A 21,736-nucleotide genomic window follows, 5' to 3' on the forward strand; every position below is an offset into this window, starting at 1 on the left:
TGAGCGTTGCGCTTGATTGTAATTCGGTACAATTATTGCATAAATTTCTTTCAATCGGAAATCAAGGTTTAGAATGCTTCTTGAACTAAGCTTTTGATTCAATAGCAGTTTCTTGATAATATACTCGATTCAATAATTTTGATCCAATAGCAGTTTCTCGTAATATACTCGAAGGTGGCCTCCCGAAAGAAAATTCAGAAGATTACATGTGAATTCAAATAGAATAAAAGAATAAATATATATCAAAGGCGTCACTCAACTCTATTTATTTCTGGCTCTTTAGATTCTTTTATTTGTGACTTCCACGTAAGATTTTGCTTGGCGGGGTCTGAAAAAGATAACATACTGACAATGCACATATGGATGCACATACTGTGTTTTGATCCAGTTCAAAATCCCTCTCAACACACTCTGAAAGTTCCAACTCAATACCATATCAGTCTTTGAGATACGCACTTTTGACAACCCGGATGCATATAGTTTTTTTTATTTATTTTGACATCTCCCTTAACATTACATGGAAATTTCAACTTAATACCCTTCCTTTTTCTGAGATATTGCAGACGCTCCATTTTGACGACTTTATGAACATGGTTTATTTTGATTTAGTTCAACATTCTCCAAAATTTTCAACTTAATACTCTCAGCCGTTCCTGAATTATTTTACCTTAATATTCTTAGTCGTCTCTGAAAAATTGCACTTATTCGTTTTGACAAACTGGATGCATATAGTCAGGAGCGTAGCCACGAACTTTTTGATGATGGAAAGGCAGTGTGGTCTTCGTCGCTATTTACGTCTAGCTTTTTAGTGCATTTGAAGACAAAATTATTTTCTCTATATTATTCTACTTCAAATTTTTAGTTTGTGGACAAAAGTAAATCTGAAATCAGCATAAAACTCTGACTCTTTTGATGTAATTATTGGTATCAAAATTCCGTTTTTTAGAGTTTCGGTTCCTATTGAGCCGGGTTGCTCCTTGCTTACAGTTCGTTACCACAAACTGTTTGATACCAAAATTTGATGAAAATATAATACTTTAGAAGCAAAACCATGAAAAGTACTGCAACGAGTTATGGCAGGCCGCGCAGAACGCATTATATTAAATACCTAACCTAACCCCTAACCACCTCTATATAAAATATTTAATTAAAATATATCTACATCGTTTTCTCACTTAAAATAAGCAAATATAACCGATCGCAAAATGACAGAACGGTTTTTTTCAGATCTTACAGAGTGAAATTCTCGAGTGTGCTCCGTATAATTAATAAGTACCTAAAAAAAATTCCAGAAATGTGCATTTTACATATTTAGCAACATCTTGCCCTTTTAATTTATTTTCACTCTTGCTGAATGTGCATAATATCTTGTCTGACACGCCCCTCTCTAGATGTATCTGAGTAATTAACTAGGACTTATTAATCCGCACATTCCGTACTATTTTTACGCATAAAATCAATATTTGCATTGAGTCCCAGCGCTGCCAATATATTGTAAAGTTCAATGTCCAGAATGTTTTGTTTGGCGGAGAACACAAACTTCAAAGCCAAGCGAAAAAACAATGATTGAAGACAAACGTTGAGAATTTGAATTCTGGCGAAAAAAAGATGAATAAAAAGGATTTTGGTTGTGCAGGCTGAGATACTCTGCAGATACAGAGGTTAAGAAAGCTTTATATATGGCACATACACATGGGAAGGGGGGGGGGTTGTGGGAGTTGTTATTAGCATAAAAAAGCATAGTTTATAAAAAAAATCGAAAGGCAAAAAGAAATCTTTGGGTCTACGTATGCATTGTATTTGCCCATAATTTAATAAATTTATATACAGCTTTTCAATGGTCTATATAAAAAGGGCACCCCACTTTTTGGCATTACCCAACTATTTGACCAAATCTGTTGTTTTGAGACAGAAAATGATATTTCCATTGAAAATGAGAGTCTGGTGGGTGAGTATCTAGAAAGATCTTTTCATTGATGAATTTTCGTAGGGGAAGGGAATTTTCCATGGAGGAGATGTTGGATTCCCAGTGTTGGATTTCCATTTTTTTAGTGTTGCATTTCCTTGGCTTAAAAAAGGCACTTTAACCTTCAGAGTCCGTTCAGGTGAGCGGAACGAACTTGAACGGACTTCGTTCAAGTGAGAAATTTGGGTGAGTCATGAATGCCCTGGCCTTCTCTGATTTAGCAATAATTGCAGAGACTTCGAAGTAAACATCGTGGTGTGTGATGTGCGTCGAAGTTTGGACTTCGACGCGGGGCTCATGAGGGGGCCCCCTTATGATTATTCATGATCTCTGATTTGGTACAATTACCTCTATGAAAAAAAAGGAGACACAGCAGTAATACTACCCCTACTAGAACTCGATTTCCCTCAGTTCTCAAGAAGGGGAACTGTGAACCTCGAACTAAGAGCCTCTAAGTATGAAAAATCGATTGCCTGTCCTAGAAATTACTACAAATATGAGGGGGATTTCCCCCTCCTCAATACCTCGGTTTTCACGCTAAAGTTTGACTTTTTGTTCCAATTATTTAAGAATGACTCCTGAAACAGAAGGGTCTTTTAAACAGAATAATAAGCTTATTTGAAAGTTATAATAAAAACTTTTGCGTAAAGAGTGAGGTATTGAGAAGCGAAACCCCCCTCACATACTAAATAATTTCTGTTCGTTTTAAGTTTTAATGTTGCTCCTTACTTTCAGTTGAAAAAACTCGTTCGTTATTTATTTAATTTCTGATCGTTTTTTAAATAATACCTGGGAATCCAACATCTCCTCCATGGAAAATTCCCTTCCCCTACGAAAATTCATCAATGAAAAGATCCTTCTAGATATTCACCCACCAGAAACCCCCTCCCCCCTGAAAAGTATCTGTATACTTCCCAATAGACAATGCTGTATGTAAACAATGGGCCAAGTTCATAGCTTGCAGCCCTTCCCCCAGGGCTGTGGGGGGTCAAGTCATTCTCAAAGACATAGTTAGTAGATCTTTCGACTTAGCTGAACAAAATGACCATATTAGAATTTTGATCGGACGACTTTGAGAATAAAAAGGGGTGTGAGAAGTACAAGGGCGGATCCAGGATTTTTTTTTGGGGGGGGGGTTACTAATTTTTTACTCTTTCGGGGGGGGGGGTACTAATTTTCGACTCAGTTTTCGACTAATTTTACTGATTTTTACCTAGGTTTTACTAATTTTGGACTTATTTTCGACTCGGTCAAAAATTTCGGGGGGGGGGGAGGGGGGGGTTCAAACCGGGTAACCCCCCTGGATACGGTCTTGGAGAAGTGGGCTAGCTGTCCTCTAAGATTTTTGGTCACTAAAGAGCAGTACGCTAAAGTTTTTTATTGTTTAAAAAAATAAGTGTTGTGAGAAAGTCAAACTTTAGCGTAAAGAGCGAGGCGTTCAGGAGGGAACAGCCCCTTTCACATACGAAATAATTTCTGTTCGTTTTAAGTTTTAACGTCGTTCCTTACTTTCAGTTAAAAAAAACTTGTTATTTTATTTAATTTTTGAACGTTTTTGAATTAACGCAGATTTTGATGTTGGCTCACCGTACATGAATAATTAAAACAAAATTTGCATATTAATTTTACTTGTTTTGGTTAAATGGCTTTTTCGAAACTTGTTTAATTTTATTTACGAACTTTTTTATTAGTAATAAATATACGTAACTTACGAATTAACTTACGCACCGAACTTCTATATTCATTGATTTTTAATACGTATATTAGGGGGTTCGCCCCCTATTCAATACCTTGCTCTTTATGCTAAAGTTCGAATTTTGTTCCAATTCTTTAAAATGACCCCTTAATCACGAAAGTCATTATTTAGAATAAATAGCTCTTTTAAAAATACTAACAAATCTTTGGCTTGAAGAGCGAAGTGTTGACTAGGGAGTGAACCCAATTATATACTTTATGATTTCTGTTTGTTTTAATTTGTGATGCTGCTCCTTAATATCAGCTGAAAAAATTGTTTTTTTATCATTTAATTTCTGATCTTTTTCTTCAATAATGCTTGGAAATCAGGCGCCCCTAAAAGATATAGTTATCAAATTTTCAACCATGCTGAACAAAATGGCTATCTCAAAAATTTTGATCGGGTGATTTTGGGAAAAAATGAGTGTGGGGAGGCCTAGTTGCCCTCCATTTTTTTGGTCACTTAAAAAGGGCACTAGAACTCTTAATTTCCGTTACAATATTCCTCCCAATTCCGTTCCTCCCACGATATTCTAGGACCATTGGGTCGATACGATCACCTCTGGGGAAAAAAAATAAAAAAAAATAAAAAATAAACGCGCATCCGTGATCTTTCTTCTGGCAAAATATTCAAAGTTCCACATTTTTGAAGATAGGTGCTTGAAACCTCTACAGTAGGGTTCTCTGATACGCTGAATATGATGGTGTGGTTTTTATTAAGGTTCTATAGCTTTTAGAGGGTCTTTCCCCCTTTTTTTTATCAAATCAACCGAATTTTCTCAGGCGCGTAACTTTTGATGGGTAAAACTGAACTTGATAAAACTTATATATTTGAAATCAAAATTAAAATTTGGTCCTTTTGATGTATCTATTGGTATCAAAATTCCGTTTTTTAGAGTTTCGGTTACCATTGAGCCGGGTCGCTCCTTACTTACAGTTCGTTACCACGAACTGTTTGATCCTCGTCCCTTCGACTGTTTCGATTAAGATGTCCATCCGAAGATAGTGGTGATGGAGGGACCCCAGGGCAAATAACGTGCTGATGATATGACAGGTTGCCGTTTGATCAGCTATGGTCCTTAAAAAAGCATCATAACTTATATGGTATATGGTGCTACATAGGATTTCGGATCAAATCCTATGTTTTACGAGCACTATTCTGATCAAATCAGCGATTAAATTCCCTCAGCAAGCAAATTCTGCTCCCGAATCAGAATCTGTAAGGAACAATCCAATATTTATAATCAAAGTTTAGGGCCGGACTCATGTAGTTCTTCCACCGATTTGCCAAATCGGCACTGAATTACAAATTATTTTTGATTTTTAATCCATAAACACAAACAACAAGCAGAACGATGGGGAATTTTTTCGTAAGACAGTGAAACTTTAACCTTGAATGAATATTTCGACACTATAGCCTGTTCAAGGGTGATCCTCAGCAGAACAACAGACAAAAATATAAAAGAAACTTACATTAAAATACGAACATTAAAACTAAATTTTTTTTAAAACAGTCCTAGCATCCTTATTTCAGAGAAATTCCCCATTGTTCTACTTGTTCTTTGTGTTTATTAAATAGAAAAAAACAAGTTTTTCAACTGAAAGTAAGGAGCAACATTAAAAGCTAAAACGAACAGGAAATAGTGCGTATTTGAGGGGGTTTGCCCCCTAGTCAATACCTCGCTCTTTACGCTAAATTTTGTTTGAATCACAAATCCCTTAATCACAAAGGCCGTTTAAAGAGCGGGGTATTGACTAGGGGGTGAACCCCCTTATATTTGCAATAATTTCTGTTTGTTTTAAGTTTTATCGTTGCTCCTTACTTTCAGTTGAAAAAACTTGTTTTTTATTTAATTATTTGAAAAAAACTACGTTTTATAAAGAGTTAAAGAGGCTGAGTCACAAGTTCGAACCTTAAAACGTACAGGGATTAGAAGGTACAGTTGGGGGGCTGCCGCCCCCCCAAATCCCCCACTTTCCTAGCCTTTAAATAAAAAAAAAAATTTTAAACTGAAAGTAAGGAGAGACATTAAAACTTAAAACGAACAGAAATTATTCCGTATATGCAAGGGACTGTGCCCTCCTCAACGCCTCGCTCTTTACGCTAAAGTTTGACTTTCTCACAACTCTTTTTTTTAAACAATAAAAACTTTAGCGTAAAGAGCGAGGCGTTGAGGAGGGCATAGCCCCTTCCATATACGGAATAATTTCTGTTCGTTTTAAGTTTTAATGTCGCTCCTTACTTTCAGTTTAAAAATTTTCTTTTTATTTAAAAGCTGCGACAGCGGGGGGTTTGGGGGCGGCAGCCCCCCATCTGTACCTTCTAATCCCTGTACGTTTTAAGGTTCGAACTTGTGACCCAGCCTCTTTAACTCTTTAGAAAACGTAGTTTTTTTCAAATAATATCAGCATATGTAAATTAAACTGACTATGTACTTTTTTTCAGTAAAATCATTTGAATTTTTTTTAGCAAAGCACAAATTATATTCTGGCTTTATAAAAAGAATAGGGTTTAAAACCCTACTCACATTAATTTCTTCTCGTTTTGAGTTTGATACTGATTTGTGGTAGTTGAGTGCTTGGTAGATTATTTGGTTCTATTTTTGTTCATTTTTGGTTTAATGGAGTTCTTTACTTTTTTTTAAAATCTTAATTTGTGCAAAAAGTTTTTCTGATTAATTGTATATAACAACGATATGTTAACTAACGAAACTAACAAAAAAAAGAAGAAAAAAGCAAAGCACTCATAGAAATACGTACGGGTCGACTTGTTGTTATTACAAGACTTCTTTAAGTGACATCATACTAAACTGACATTGTTTAAGTGACGTAAAACATTCACCAGGCAAAAGCAGTTAAATTCAAATGAGAAAAATAATAAATAAAAGTAAAAGGGCGTTTTTGAAAAATGCAAAACTCTTTCATCCTCTGTTTAGTTGAAAATTCGATCGAAAAAAATTCAAAATATCATTATTTTGGCTTACTGTGAGCATATAGAAGAAGACTTCGCTATCCCGCCATTACTAACGTGTTTTCTATTTGAAGATTTTAGATAGAATAAAGTGAAGCAAAATGGCTGATGATATGCCTACTTTTAAATTGGTCCTGGTTGGGGATGGAGGCACTGGAAAAACTACTTTTGTGAAGAGGCACTTGACAGGTGAATTTGAGAAGAAGTATGTTGCCACATTAGGTGTTGAAGTCCATCCACTTGTTTTTCACACAAATAGAGGTGCAATCAGATTCAATGTATGGGACACAGCTGGACAAGAAAAATTTGGTGGACTTAGAGATGGTTATTATATTCAGGGACAATGCGCCATCGTAATGTTTGATGTAACTTCAAGGGTCACGTATAAGAATGTCCCGAATTGGCACAGAGACTTAGTTCGAGTTTGTGAAAATATTCCAATTGTTCTATGTGGTAACAAAGTTGACATTAAAGATAGGAAGGTTAAAGCCAAGTCTATTGTATTTCACCGAAAGAAGAACCTTCAATATTATGACATCTCTGCGAAATCGAATTATAATTTTGAGAAGCCTTTTCTTTGGCTTGCAAGGAAACTAATTGGTGATCCAAATTTGGAATTTGTTGCCATGCCCGCCCTTCAACCCCCTGAGGTCCAGATGGATCCCAATTGGCAACGGCAGATTGAAGGGGAACTTGCGGAAGCTCAGAATGTTGCTCTTCCGGAAGATGACGAAGATTTATAAACATGTGTGCTCGGCTATTGTTGGACAATTGGCTGCTGAATATTTTTATTTTGCAAAATAACTTGACTTGAAAAATGGCGAATGCTGTCTGACTCGTAGGTTTCTTGTTTAGTGTTCAGAATGTTCCATGTGATATAATAAAGAAACATGTCCTTATTTCCATAACTTTTTTTTTCTGAAATATATAAAATTATTTGTAATAAATCACAAGTATATTCACTATTCACTTACTAAGATTATATATATGTTAACATACCTTGTACTCGTATTACAGAAAACGTGATTAAATACTGAAAATGAGCGAAAATAGAAGTTTTGAGCAAAATCTGGAAATAATAACTCAATTGATCGCAACGGGAATTTCAGACGAGGATTTTCATCGGATTATAAATGAAACCAAGCTGCTGGAGGATACTAGTGTGAATGAGACAGAGAGTGAAGACATCACATTTGAGGAGCTTCACCACCTTGTAAATGAAGAGAAGCTCATAGGACAAGATATTACGGATGATCGTGTAGTTGCTGATCTAGCAAGCAAACGTAAGACTTGCAATCTAAACGTTCCGGTGGAGACTCCAGCAGTTACTGCAGAGATAATGGAGGCTAAGTCTGTTTCGAGTGTACCACTAGAGGTCCAAATTGAGTTTAGTCTACCAGAAATAGATAAAAACAAAAGGAAGGTTGAAGTACACTCAAGTAGAGAGTCAACTAAAACTGGAGTTTTAGATGGGGATTTTTATAACATTGTTAATGAAACCAAGGGGTTTCATTAACACCCAAGAAACAATAATGAAAAAGAGGTAACCAAGGGGCTGGAGAACACTAGTTTTTATGGGACAGGAAAACAAAGAAATTCCTTGTCAAATTGGCAGAATGTCGGTCCTACATCCTACCCCAAGAAACAATAATGAAAAAGAGGTAACCAAGGGGCTGGAGAACACTAGTTTTTATGGGACCGAGAGTGAAAATTGTACAGACGAGGTGCTTCTTCACCATTTCAATGAAGAGAAACTCCTAGGATGAGATACATCGAAGACGGATTCACTTGCCAATCTAGCACAAAAACGCTAGACTTGCAGTCTGGACGTTTCTGAGCAGACTAAAAATAAAAGAGCTCGTTTCGCCAACCATGAAAACAGAAACACCTCAATAGAGCTAAATAGAAAACATGGTTCCGGTAAACTAGAAAAGGAAACTAGAAAATTTTATTGTGTTTTTATAATTATTATTTGAAAAAAAACTACGTTTTCTAAAGAGTTAAAGAGGCTGAGTCACAAGTTCGAACCTTAAAACGTACAGGGATTAGAAGGTACAGTTGGGGGGCTGCCGCCCTCAAACCCCCGCTTTCGCAGCCTTTAAATACTTTTTTTTTTTAAACTGAAAGTAAGGAGCGACATTAAAACTTAAAACGAACAGAAATTATTCCGTATAAGAAAGGGGCTGTCCCCTCCTCAACGCCTTGCTCTTTACGCTGAAGTTCTTATTGTTAAAAAAAGAGTGTTGAGAAAGAGTCAAACTTTAGCGTAAAGAGCGAGGCGTTGAGGAGGGCACAGCCCCTTTCATATACGGAATAATTTCTGTTCGTTTTAAGTTTTAATGTTACTCCTTACTTTCAGTTGAAAATTTTTTTTTTACTTAACGGTTGCAAAATCGGGGCGTTTTGGCGGTGGCAGCCCCTCATCAGAACCTCCTAATCCCTGTATGTTTTAATGTTCTAACTTTTGACTCAGCCTCTTTAACTCTTTAGAAAACGTAGTTTTTTTCAAATAATTTCTGCACGTTTTTGTACAGTTTATTACTTATTATTACTCGACTAACTCTTAGATGATTGTATATTATTCTTTTCTTTCTCGACAGGGTGTTTTAAGGGTCGACCTTGTAACTCAGCCTCTTTAACTCTTTAGAAAACGTAATTTTGTTCAAATAATTTAAAAAAGAAACTGAGTTTCTTTTTTAAACTTTAAATTCAGTATATAAAAAATCTCCTCTGACGGGGAATCGAACCTGGGTCTTCCACATGACAGTCAGGAGTATCGACCACTGCACCAAAGACACACAATTGTAATTGTATTTTTAGTATATGGAATCTCTTTTTGACGCAAGCAAATACCCACAAAACTTGATATTTGGTTTTTGGAAAACAGGGAAGGAGTGATCAGATTGAGCTGAAATTTCGAGGATAAGCTCCCAGGCCCCAGGAAAGCTTATCCTCTAAATTTCAGCTCGATCGAACAATCTTAACGGGGGGTTGTGGTGATAAAAATTAACATGGGCTCTTATAGGAAATCGATGTATTTCTTTAGTGTAAATTCGGAAGATGTTTGTTTCGATATGACAATATCAAAAGGCGCTACCAGGCCGTATTCCGCTTCGAATGATTTCTCGTTCACCCGGAGCAGTTGCCAACTGTTGCCTGTAGGCAATGCTAACAAGAAAAAAAAATATGGATATGTAGTGGCGAGATTTGGTTTTTGAAAAACAAGAAATAAGTAATTGGATTTACCAGAAATCCCGTGGGAGAGATTCCAGGCTCCAGAAATACTGAACTATTAGATTTTAATCCACTCAAAAAACACTGAAGGGGGGCTTTGGTGGGAGAGTCGAAACTTCCGGCCCACTTTTACCCATGAAGATATAGTAGGGGGGGGGGGGGAATTTTGCACGTTTCTTAGTTTGAGCTTGGTCTGCAAAATGCGGTCACCGCTGTCTCTCTGCGACCGCTAGGACCGGAAATCACTTAACATTGTGGTGGGTCGCCTCTTTATAGAGGCACAAGTGTGCCTCCTTGATTTCTGATCGTTTTTTAAATAAAGCTGGGAAATCCGGCACCCCCTCAATAGAAATGTCCCTTCCCCCAAGGAAACATCCTCTATGGAAAGATCCTTCCACGTAATCCCCTCTCCCCCCACACCCAGAAAAAATCCCTCCTGAAAACGTCTGTATACTTCCCAATAACCAATACTATATGTAAACAATGGGCAGAGTTCATAACTTGCAGGCCTTCCCCCGGGAGCTGTGGGGGATTAAGTCATCCTCAAGGACATATTTACTAGATTTTCGACTATGCTGAACAAAATGCCTCTCTCAAAATTTTGATTGGGTGACTTTGGGAAAAAAATGAGGGGTGGGAGGGGGCCAAGTTGCCTTCCAATTTTTTGGTCAGTTAAAAATGGTGCTAGAGCTTTTAATTTCAGTTTAATTTCAGCAAAAAAATTAAAAATTCCACATTTTTGCAGACAGGAGCTTGAAACGTGTACAGTAGGGTTTTCTGTTACGCGGAATCTGATGGTTTGATTTTCATTAAGATTCTATCACTTTTAAAGTGTGTTTTCCCCTTTTTTCGAAAATAAGGCAAATTTGTTCAGGCTCGTAACTTTTGATGGATTAGACTAAATTTGATGAATATATGTGAAATCAGCATAAAAATCCGATTCTTTTGATGTATCTACTGGTATCAAAATTCCGTTTTTTAGAGTTTCGGTTACTATTGAGCCGGGTCGCTTCTTACTTACAGCTCGTTACCACGAACTTTTTGATGATGGAAAGGCAGTGTGGTCTTCGTCGCTATTTACGTCTAGCTTTTTAGTGCATTTGAAGACAAAATTATTTTCTCTATATATTATTCTACTTCAAATTTTTAGTTTGTGGATAAAAGTAAATCTTTTATATTTTGTTAAAACCAATATATTTTATTATTTCATGTTTTTATTATTCTATATTTTGTTCCAACGAATGTCGTGCGTACAACAGGGTGAAAGCGACCAAAAAGTTGGCACTACAGTGTCGAAGTGACACCTCAAGAACAGTGGACCTCAATAAGAGTACCTCCGTCAAAAATTGGGGTCAACAGTCCTTTAATTGCTTATGCGATATTTTATCCCCTATAGAATAGGATGCAAGGTCTGCTTTTACAAGTGACTTGATACAATACTACGTAGTTGTGTCGAAAACATGTTGCCAAAGCTATATTTTTTATATAATTAAGATTTATTACCCTCTCCCCTTAGATTTTGAAAAATACCTTTTTTGTTTCATCATTAAAACAGTTACCAATTCTGAATTATTCATGCATTAATTTAATTAAAAAAAGTCTTTTTTTTCAACTGAAAGTAAGGAGCAACATTAAAACTTAAAACGAACAGAAATTATTACGAATATGAATGGGGTTACCCCCTTCTCAACACCTCACTCTTTACGCCTTAGTTTTTTTTAGCACTTTTGAAAAAGCGTCTTATTGTTCTAATTAAACGGCCTTTGTGTTCCAGGAGTCTTTCTTCAAGGATTAGGACACAATCCAAACTGTAACGTAAATAGCAAGGTTTTGAGGAGGGGGCAACGCCCTTCATGTATGTAATAGTTTCTGCTCGTTTAAAGTTTTAATCTTGCTCCTTACTTTCAATTGCAAAAACTTGTTTTTTTTTCAATTTAATTTCTGGTAGTTTTTTTAATAATGCCAGAAAATCTGGCCTTACTTCCACGGAGAAACCCCCTCCCCACGGAAATATCCTCTAGACAATTTAATCCCGGCGAAAATTCACCCAGGACAATTACTCTTAACCACTCCGCACGTAAAATTGGGACAGATAAGAGAAAGGAAGCCTTATAAAAAGAATTTTGTATAAGAATTCTGGCAAGTTCCCGCAGAGTTTAATTTCCCCTGATAAGGTCACTCCCTGGAAACTATACATCCCTTGGAAAATACCCCGTAAAAAAAACAGCAGAAAATTTGTCCCCCCCACCCCACCCAAAACTGTATGTATGTAGCACAATAAACAAATACTATACGTAAACAATGGGCAAATTTTATAACTTACAGACCTTTCTCCTGGGGCTGCAGGGAGGGGGGATGTTGTTATACCCAAAGGCATACTTATTGGGTCTTCCAACTATGATGAACAAAATGGCTATCTCCAAATTTTAATCGGATCATTTTGGGAAAAAGGGGTGGTGGAGGGGGCCAAGTTGCCCTCCAATTTTTTTGGTCACTTAAAAAGGGCACTATATATTTTAATTTCTGTTCAAATGAGCCCTCTCCCGATATTATAGGACCACTGGGTCCATCCGATCACCCCCGAAAAAAAAATTAAACACACATCCGTGATCTTTCTTCTGGCAAAAACAAAAACAAAATTCCACTTTTTTAGATAGGAGCTTGAAACCTATATAGTAGGGTTCTATGATACGCTGAATCTGATGGTATGATTTTCATTAAGATCACTTGACTTTTAGGGGGTTTTCCCCCCTTTTTTAGAAAATCAGAAAAAATTTTCCCAGGCTCGTAACCTTTGATAGGTAAGACAAAACTTAGTGCAATTAATATATGTGAAATCAGCATGAAAATTCGATTCTTTTGATATATCTATTGGTATCAAAATTTTTCTTTTTTAGGGTTTCAGTTACTATTGAGCTGGGTCGCTTCTTACTTACATGTGTAGAACGCACCTACGCATTCTTCAAAAAACAACATAACCAGAGTACTGCATGCGAAGTATCTAATAAAGAAGACAGGACTTTTGAGTGAAAGTGAAGTTTAGCAATAAAGTTTAAAACGAAAAAAGCTTATTCTGTATACGATGGGGCGCAGCGCAAGGGAAACAAAATCAATGTCATATCAGGTCAAGGTCAAAATCAGCTTAAGCCAATGAAATAATTTTTAAGATAATACTTTCCTGAATAATAACATAGTGCGTAATATAGCACAATAATACATAATGATAAAAATGATAATAATGTACGTTCACATGAAAAATGATGGAGTCCAAAAGGTAGATAACTGATTATTAAAATGCTTTCCTTGCTTTCTTTTTCAAATATACAAGAAATTAAAACTGGAACTCTCACATAGTTAACAATTAATGGCTTGGAATTTTTGGAGGTCAAATAAAAGAGAAAAGAGAGATGATTTTCCAATAATTCCGTAGCAAAATGTGTTGCTTCATGTGATTGGGATTAGACCCCGGCGCCGCGCCGGCGGATCGACCGAACGCCGCCAACGAGAGGCCTGGTCGAACGCCGCCGAAGTGTCTTAACACCACCGGCGCGCCGCAGGCACGCCGCCGCCGGCAGAGGCGGCGGCGTTCGTTCGACTTCAAAGTTATTTTGCGGCAATTCTTTAGTGCGTCAACCACAAAGTCGGTGCCTTTCCTTCTCATGTTGTTTAGTATTTCGATTTTCCTGAATAGAAATCAAGCAGGGCTTGCAGTATCCCCGAATTTTCGGATATTTCCCCGAAACAAATTTGGTTCCCCGAATCCCCAAAAATCACGCTATCACGGTGCCACCCCTAGCGATTCATCACCAGTGACTTTCCCTGCCAAATATTACTTTGTATACCATAATTCTTCACTACTCTCTGGTTCGTTAATTTTCGTCTCTTTTGTTACTTTGCATAAAAACCAGACAGATGCAATATGCTATTGCAAATATTACAATATACACAGATCTTCATATGTTGACAACAAAAGTATCCTCTTTATGAAATGAGTTTTAATCATTTTGAATGCAGTTTCCCAATCGCTATTTCTTACATCATTCGTAGTCAAGAATTTTATTTTCAAGTTGAATAGAATTATAGAACGCATTCACTACTATACAGCTTCAGCCTTCAGTTGGATTTTGAAATTGACAGCCGACAGATTGTTTCTAAGGCTATTGAGACAATATTTAGCTATAGACTAAGCTATGTACAAGGTTAGGGAATTAAAGATCGAACCGGAAGTTACCCCAAAAATATGATTTATAAATAAATTGTAAATTATTGCTTATAGGGGGAGGGATAGGGGGCTATCATTTTCAAATGATAATACCTCATTTTTTATTGAAAGCAGGGATGCCAAAAAGATAATTATTTTTTTACATTTAAAGTGGAGACATAAGACAATTATATCAATTTTCCTGGGAAACCGTTGAAATTTTGTAATTGGACCAGGGCCCCCCATTAAATGTTTTCTATTTTATTGGGAACTTTGTGAATCCTCCCATAATCATGTCCCAATCTGGCTTGTTTTCATGCTCCGTTTCAATGATATCCGTTGGGTCTCATTGAATGCCGCAGCAAAATTAAGACTCAGTTTTCCAATAGTTTAGGGTATATCTGAATAATTTCGACCTTTTGTTGTTGTCTTTGTGCCCCCATACTCATTCCCTCAATTTTTTTTCAATGAACACTAAGCTGTTTAACGTTATTTTGCGTGTTTGTTTGAACCATATAGTGACCTAGTTAATTATTAAGTAAATTATTTTTCTAATGAAAGCTGAGACGGTATCGTATCAAGGTGGTATCCGAAGGGGGGGGGGTAGGGTGGTATTACATTTAAATGATAATATCTCGAATTTTTTTTTTATTGAAAGTAGGGATCCCAAAAAGTTGATTTTTTTCTTAACTTAAAGCAGAGATGGCATCCTATCAAGGTGGTATCCAGGGGGGAGGGGGGTAGTGAGCTATCATATTTAAATGATAATACCTCGATTTTTTTTTTGAAAACAGGGTGCCAATAAGTTAATAATTTTTTTTTTTATTTAAAGCAGAGGCGGTATCCTATCAAGATGGTATCCAGAAGGGGGGGATAGGGAGTTATTATATTTAAGTGATAGTACCTTGATTTTTTTTTTATTGAAAGCAGGGATGCCAAAAAGTTGAAAAGTTGACAAAAATTAACAAGATTTTCCTGAGTTATACTAGATACACCACTTGCATGGTTTTATTGTCCAAAGGAAAAGGGACATATGCGTCCAACCCGTTTTTTTTCTTATTGATGAAACGGGTTTACTTTGAAAACATTCATTCATAAGTACCAGGCAGATTCACATTAAAACGAATTGGTCTGACGAAAGCGATATCGACATCCCCACCTAACGTTGAGCCCGAGTGAAAAGGGCGCCCTTGGTCCAGTGCCCAAATTACATTAAAAGGACAGGTCATAATAAAAGCTTTCAATTTGGGAGGTTCAAGGAGGAGTCTTTGACAGTCTTATGACCTCAGGGTACTAGATGTTGCAACGTTCTTACGTGTCTACAGTGGTTTAAAAAATTCGATCCCCCCTCAAATGATTACCAAAAATATGCACAAATATAACACATATAACATTTGGAATATTATAACACTTTTTTCAAAGCTTTGAAGAAAAGCAAAAAAGGCTAAATACCCCTAACTACGCTTGAAAGCTATTTTAAAAAGAAACTCTTTGGAGATTTCCATGGAAATAACCATGGCAGAAGCTTTGAGCCTGGGTGGGGATCAAAGAGGAGTCTTTGAGTATTTTGACTACAGGTTACTTATTGTTGCGACTTTTTTAAATTTGGTAATTTTTGCGAGCATTTGGAAATCAAAGCTTAAACTCAATAACTGATACTAAGTGTCCTAACATTTTGCTTAGATTAAAAGTGACGAACTAAGATGAAAATCTCAACATCTTCCTGGAGCTACTTCAGTCTGCTTACTATTTCATTTAAACACATTTAAAACGGATGAGCTTTTCATTTTTTTTTACCTAAGAAAATAGCTGGCACTTAATTTTTCTTCATACCGAATAAACCATTAAGTGTTTTTTGTGTCATTGTAATTCATCAGTATTCATCATGTATAGAAGCGTTCATCATGTATTTTTTAATTTGATAAATTTATTCCTTTTAGATGCAGTTTATAATTTGACTGATATTGGGTATTTATCAGTTTATAATTTGGAATGAATCCCCAAAAGAAAAAAAATGAATAATATCCAAAAGAGCAGCCAAAAGCAATACAATAGCAGCAGTTCAGCCTTAGTCTACATGACATATATTCTATAAAGGAGCCAAAAAAAATTTTAAATGTATTTTTTTAAAGTTGTTATTAAAAACGAGTTTTTAATACAAAAAGGCTTTTTAGGAATCCAAAAGAGCAAAAAAAAAAACAATAAGTATCGATGTCGCCTATTTCAACTGGTTTTAATGTGACAAAACAGATATTAGGCAAAGAGCATTGTGACAGAATTAAGCTTTTAAGTTCTAACTAATATTCAAAGTTTTTACCTAGATAACTGACAAATTTTGTGATATGGTATTTGATGTTTTGTATGCAGTAACGCTCGATGTAAAAAACTACTAATTTTGATAATTATTTATGTTACGAATACATAGCTAATAGATACTTCAACTACTCGTATTATGCAAGGGTTCTGAAACGCCACAGTCATTTCGTTTCTACCAGATTTCTACTTCTCTTGATGAATAACGAAGAAGACCAGTTTCCAGCTAGCGACTTGTGAAGTTTTGAACTCATGAATAGGCTCGAATCTGTTGTAAATTAAAAGCTGTGATTTGAGAAAGACTGATGAAAACATTAATGTTTGCGGTCAACATTGATCGCGCCGGCGGCGCTCCGCCGACATCATACCGGCGGCGCGCCGCCGACACCATACCGGCGGCGCGCCGCCGACATCTTACCGGCGGCGCGGCGTGGCGCGCTGTTTTTGGCCCCGCCGCCACCGGATTTCCCTCATCGGCGCGGCGCCAGGGTCTAATTGGGATACATTTTTGACATATTTTTGAAAGCAAATTCATTATTGTTCATCTATATGCCAGAAAAAGAAACCAATTGTGCATTTTTAAAAGGTGACTGGCTTCTGTGTGAAATTTAAAACGAGTAAAAATAATGGAAACTGATTGATTCTCCTGTATGAAATTTTAATCCAATTAAAAGATTTTGAACCACAAGGTTTTTAACATGTAAACTCTCTGTTGTCAAAATACCTGACTTTCCGCATCCTGATGATCCTACTACAGCTATGTTGATTTCATACGATCCCTGTGAGCCATTGCTCTTCCCCATAAGGAGGAGCCGACTCCTCTTATTGGCCATCTAACTAAAACTCTGAAAAGAAAACAGTAACTAGTTTAGAGCATTGATTTAACTGACATAGCTTAATTTCCAATTCATTACCCAAGGGTATAATCATCAAATTACCCACTTAATTACCCGATGGAGATGATCTGGCATTAATACCAGCACTAGAGAGACGGCTACAAAGGAGTTAATCTTTCTTAATTGCCAAATTGATTAGGGCACCAAATCAGGGTTGCCACCCCTAGTGGTTTATCACTATGTCTAGTGTTTTTTTTATTGCCTAAAAAAAACACTAAATCAGCACATAAATTACTAGATTATTGAATAAAATCACTAAATCAACCAAAAAAACACTAAAAGCTAGTCATTTTTTTCTCATAGGGTGGCAACCCTACCCCAAGTACGTAAGCAGGGAATGGAGAGGGGGGACTTAGCCTACTTATTTCTTAGCATCAGTTTCATGCTTGATAAATGGGCTTTAAAACCTAAAACGTACCTTGGCGAAAGCGTAGATAAGAGAAATATAAAGTAAAAATTTGTTTGATATATAGATGTTCTTTACTCCTTAGAAAAATTTAATCCTAAAACTATCTCCCCCTGGGTTAGTGTTTCATGGACACCCAAGAAAAATAAGTACAAAGCAAAAACATATCTACAAGTCTTATACAAAATAAATCAATGAAAGAAGATGTCAAGTGCTTCTCGATTAATATTTCATTATTAAGTTCAGCCCCAAAGTAATTCGTTAGAAAATCCGATATTGTTAAGTTTCACCCCTGTTTCAAAATTCTCAACATTTAAAAATAAGTTCTAAATGGGACTAAAGTATGTAGGCTACACACAAGTACCGCCATGGAGTAACTTCCAGAGATTGCCCAGAACATCTAAAAACTATTTTTTTTAAACAATATGTATTTACATATTTTATAACACCTTAGCACTCATCTTCCACCGCCCATTAGACAAATTCTAAGACTACCCAGGAAGAAAAAGGGCAAAATAAAATTTAAATATATAAGTGATTATAAATAATTTACTAAAAATATTTTATTTCAAGATATGTTAGGTATTTTTTACAACAACTTCTGAAAAGAATACGTATATTTGAATCCACCTTTGTTTCTTTTCGACATATTACCTTAAATTAGGTAAATTTTTTTCTAAGACCACAATGCCTTTCTATGACGAACAAATAAACGTTAATATCAAGCAAGGGCGGATCCAGGATTTTTTTCGGGGGGGGGGGATTACTAATTTTTGACTCAGTTTTCGACTAATTTTACTGATTTTTATCTAGGTTTTACTAATTTTTGACTTATTTTCGACTCGGTCAAAAATTTCGGGGGGAGGGGGTCAAACCGGATACCCCCCCCCCTGGATACGGCATTGATATCAAGTATGCAACTATAAATTCAAAAACATTCCTTTTGCAATTACAAGATAAAGAAGATTTTGCCACCTTCATTAGAAATTCAACTTACTTTAGGCAATATTAAAGAGAAAATTTACAAATGCTACTACTACTGCTTACAACTCACCGCAGCACCAAGCCGCCCGAGGCCAAAACAGTTACGCACGCTCCTCCTCCATCCCAATCTGTTCAAAGCCTTCCTTTTTGCACCCTCCCAAGAAGTTCCCATTTCCTTTAAATCTATCTTTATGACGTCCTCCCACACCAGATGAGGACGACCTGCTTTCCGTTTAGCCCTAAACGGTTGGCCCAAAAGAACAATCTTCGGCAATCTGTCATCCTTCATCCGCACAACGTGCCCTAGCCACCTCAACCTTTCTTTCATTATAGCCCTAGAGAGCGGTATTGAACCACATTTTTCATATAGCCTATTGTTTGAAATGCGGTCGGTCAGCCGGGTACCCAGAGCAATCCTTAAGCGATTTCTCTGGTAAACATCTAGAAAATCTTCATCCGCTTTTCGTCCATGCTTCAGAGCCATATTTGACCACTGTCATCACTCTATTTTCTAATATTCTAATCTTGGTTTGCAGACTTATCTTCCTATTCTTTCAGACTTTTTTAACTGTGAAAAAACAGCCTGACCCTTGGCTATTCTACTCTTCACATCTTCCCTGTTCCCAGCATCTTTACTAATAATACTACCCAGGTAAGTGAAGCTGCCCACACGATCAATCTTTTCATTACCCAATGTCACCTTTTCATCTTCACTTATTCCTAGCCTTAGTGAACTAGTCTTTTTAACATTAATTTTCAAACCTATTCTAGCATCCTAAACTCGCAAAATATCTAAACGTTCATTCTTTTTGCTCACACTTTCCTCTAGGATGCTTAAATCATCAGCATAATCTAAGCCCGGGAGACTTTTTCCTCCCCATTTAATTCCGTGGTCTCCCATTGCCTTTCCTGTGCTCCTTAATACAAAATCCATCAAAATAATCCATAAAAAGGGAAATAAAACACAACCCTGCTTAACTCCTGATTTAACACAAAACCAGCAGCTAACCTCATTTCCTACCTTAACCGCAGCAGTGTTATTCTCGTACTTAGCCCTAATCACTTTAGTGTATTTGTCTGGTATACCATACAAGGATAAAACCTTTACTAAAGCTCTTCTATCAGCAGAATCGAACGCTTGCTCATAATCTATAAAACTAAGGGCCAAAGATGTTTGACAATTCAGGCACTTCTCAGTTATTAACCTTAGAGTGAAAATTTGGTCGACCTATCCTGTACCTTTTCTAAAACCGAATTGTTCTTCTCTTAAAACTTTGTCTACGGCATCTCTCAGTCTAAAAAGTATCATATTACTAAGTAATTTGCTACCTACAGAGACCAGACTATTGCCTCGATAATTACCACACTCAGTTTTATCACCTTTCTTATAAAGTGGCTTAATTAAGATTTTCCTAAAATCATTTGGTACTTCCCCTTTTTCAAAAATCATATTCATAATCTTCAGTAACTTATTTCTTCAGTAACTTATTTCCACCATATTTAAGAAACTCATGTACTACCCTATCAGCACCTGGAGCTTTATTATTTTTTAATCCTTTTACTTAGTAATATGATACTTTTTAGACTGAGAGAGGCAGTAGACAAAGTTTTAAGAGAAGAGTAGTGCGGTTTTAGAAAAGGTAGAGGACGTGTTGACCAAATTCTCACTCTTATGCTAATTATTGAGAAGTGCCTGAGTTTTCAAACACCTTTCGTTCTCAGTTTTATAGATTATGAGCAAGCGTTCGATTCTGTTGATAGAAGAGCTTAAATAAAGGTTTTATCCTTGTATGGTATACCAGACAAATACATTAAAGTGATCAGTGCTATGTACGAGGATAACACTGCTGCGGTTAAGGTAGGAAATGAGGTTAGCAGCTGGTTTTGTATTAAATCAGGAGTTAAGCAGGTTAGAGGTTCTGCGAGTTCAGGGTGCTAGAATTGGTTTGAAAATTAATGTTAGGAAGACTAAGTCACTAAGGCTAGGAATAAGTGAAGATGCAAAGGTGACGTTGGGTAATGAAAAAGATTGATCGTGTGGGCAGCTTCACTTACCTGGGTAGGTATTATTAGTAAAGATGGTGGGAGCAGTGAAGATGTTAAATATAAAATAGCCAAGGCTCAGGGTGTTTTTTCACAGTTAAAAAAAGTCTGAAAGAATAGGAAGATAAGTCTGCAAACCAAGATAAGAATATTAGAAAATACAGTGATGGCAGTAGTCAAATATGGCTCTGAAGCATGGACGCTCCGAAAAGCGGATGAAGATTTGCTAGATGTTTTCCAGAGAAATTGCTTAAGGATTGTTCTGGGTACCCGGCTGACCGACCGCATTTCAAACAATAGGCTATATGAAAAATGTGGTTCAATACCGCTCTCTAGGGCTATAATGAAAGAACGGTTCAGGTGGCTAGGGCACGTTGTGCGGATGAAGGATGACAGATTGCCGAAGATTGTTCTTTTCGGCCAACCATCTAGGGCTAAACGGAAAGCAGGTCGTCCTCATCTGGGGTGGGAACTTCAATGGGAACTTCGTGGGCGGGTGTAAAAAGGGAAGCTTTGAATAGATTGAGTTGGAGGAGGAGCGTGCGTAGCTGTGTTGGCCTCAGGCGGCTTGGTGCTGCGGTGAGTTGTTAGTAGTAGTAGTAGTCTGTTTCTTAAGCTTTTTCTGAGTCTTTCTAGAGGGACGGAATCCATTTCCCGATTGGGTATACAAAAGCAAATGATAAGAATGACATTTTTACATGTCCTTTATGCGTTTTAATAGTACCTTTATACCATATTTTTTATTTATTTTTATTTATTTATTTTTTTTTCAAGGGAGTCTTCAGATACTCATGAACAAAAAATTTTCAAAATAATCCAAGCATTTTGCATAGAATAAATCACTGAATAGCGCGAACAGCCTTTTTTCTTTCAAGTTATCTGTTCTAGCCAAACTAAAAGTGTTTCAGAAAAAATGTCGACATTTTCAGTAAACAAATTTTGGAATTTGGTTCTGTATAAATATAACCAAGCAAAACATAATTTTTTT

The 21,736-nt window shown here is 36.6% G+C and overlaps 2 protein-coding genes across 4 annotated transcripts in view; one reads left to right on the top strand and one right to left on the bottom strand.

The window, feature by feature from the left end:
* LOC148939611 (ras-like protein family member 12) overlaps positions 1-21,736 on the bottom strand; it is a 59,653-nt gene that overhangs the window by 34,948 nt on the left and 2,969 nt on the right. For all 3 annotated transcript variants that reach the window (XM_089107122.1, XM_089107120.1, XM_089107121.1), the window contains exon 2: positions 17,144-17,264. In XM_089107122.1, coding sequence (XP_088963248.1) covers positions 17,144-17,252 — 109 coding nt within the window. In that variant the 5' untranslated portion in view covers positions 17,253-17,264. The remainder of the gene's footprint in view (positions 1-17,143; positions 17,265-21,736) is intronic.
* Positions 6,711-7,633, top strand: LOC148939612 (GTP-binding nuclear protein Ran). Its single transcript, XM_089107148.1, has one exon. It carries the CDS (start codon positions 6,773-6,775, stop codon positions 7,412-7,414), a length of 642 nt encoding a protein of 213 aa, XP_088963274.1. The 5' UTR covers positions 6,711-6,772; the 3' UTR covers positions 7,415-7,633.

This window comes from Artemia sp. Qi Xiang Cuo, chromosome 21 (assembly GCF_049724085.1).
Source record: "Artemia sp. Qi Xiang Cuo chromosome 21, ASM4972408v1, whole genome shotgun sequence".
Lineage (NCBI taxonomy): Eukaryota > Metazoa > Arthropoda > Branchiopoda > Anostraca > Artemiidae > Artemia > Artemia sp. Qi Xiang Cuo.

Excerpts from the sequence above, each read along its gene's own strand:
- LOC148939612 (XM_089107148.1), top strand. The coding sequence starts at position 6,773 with ATGGCTGATGATATGCCTACTTTTAAATTGGTCCTGGTTGGGGATGGA.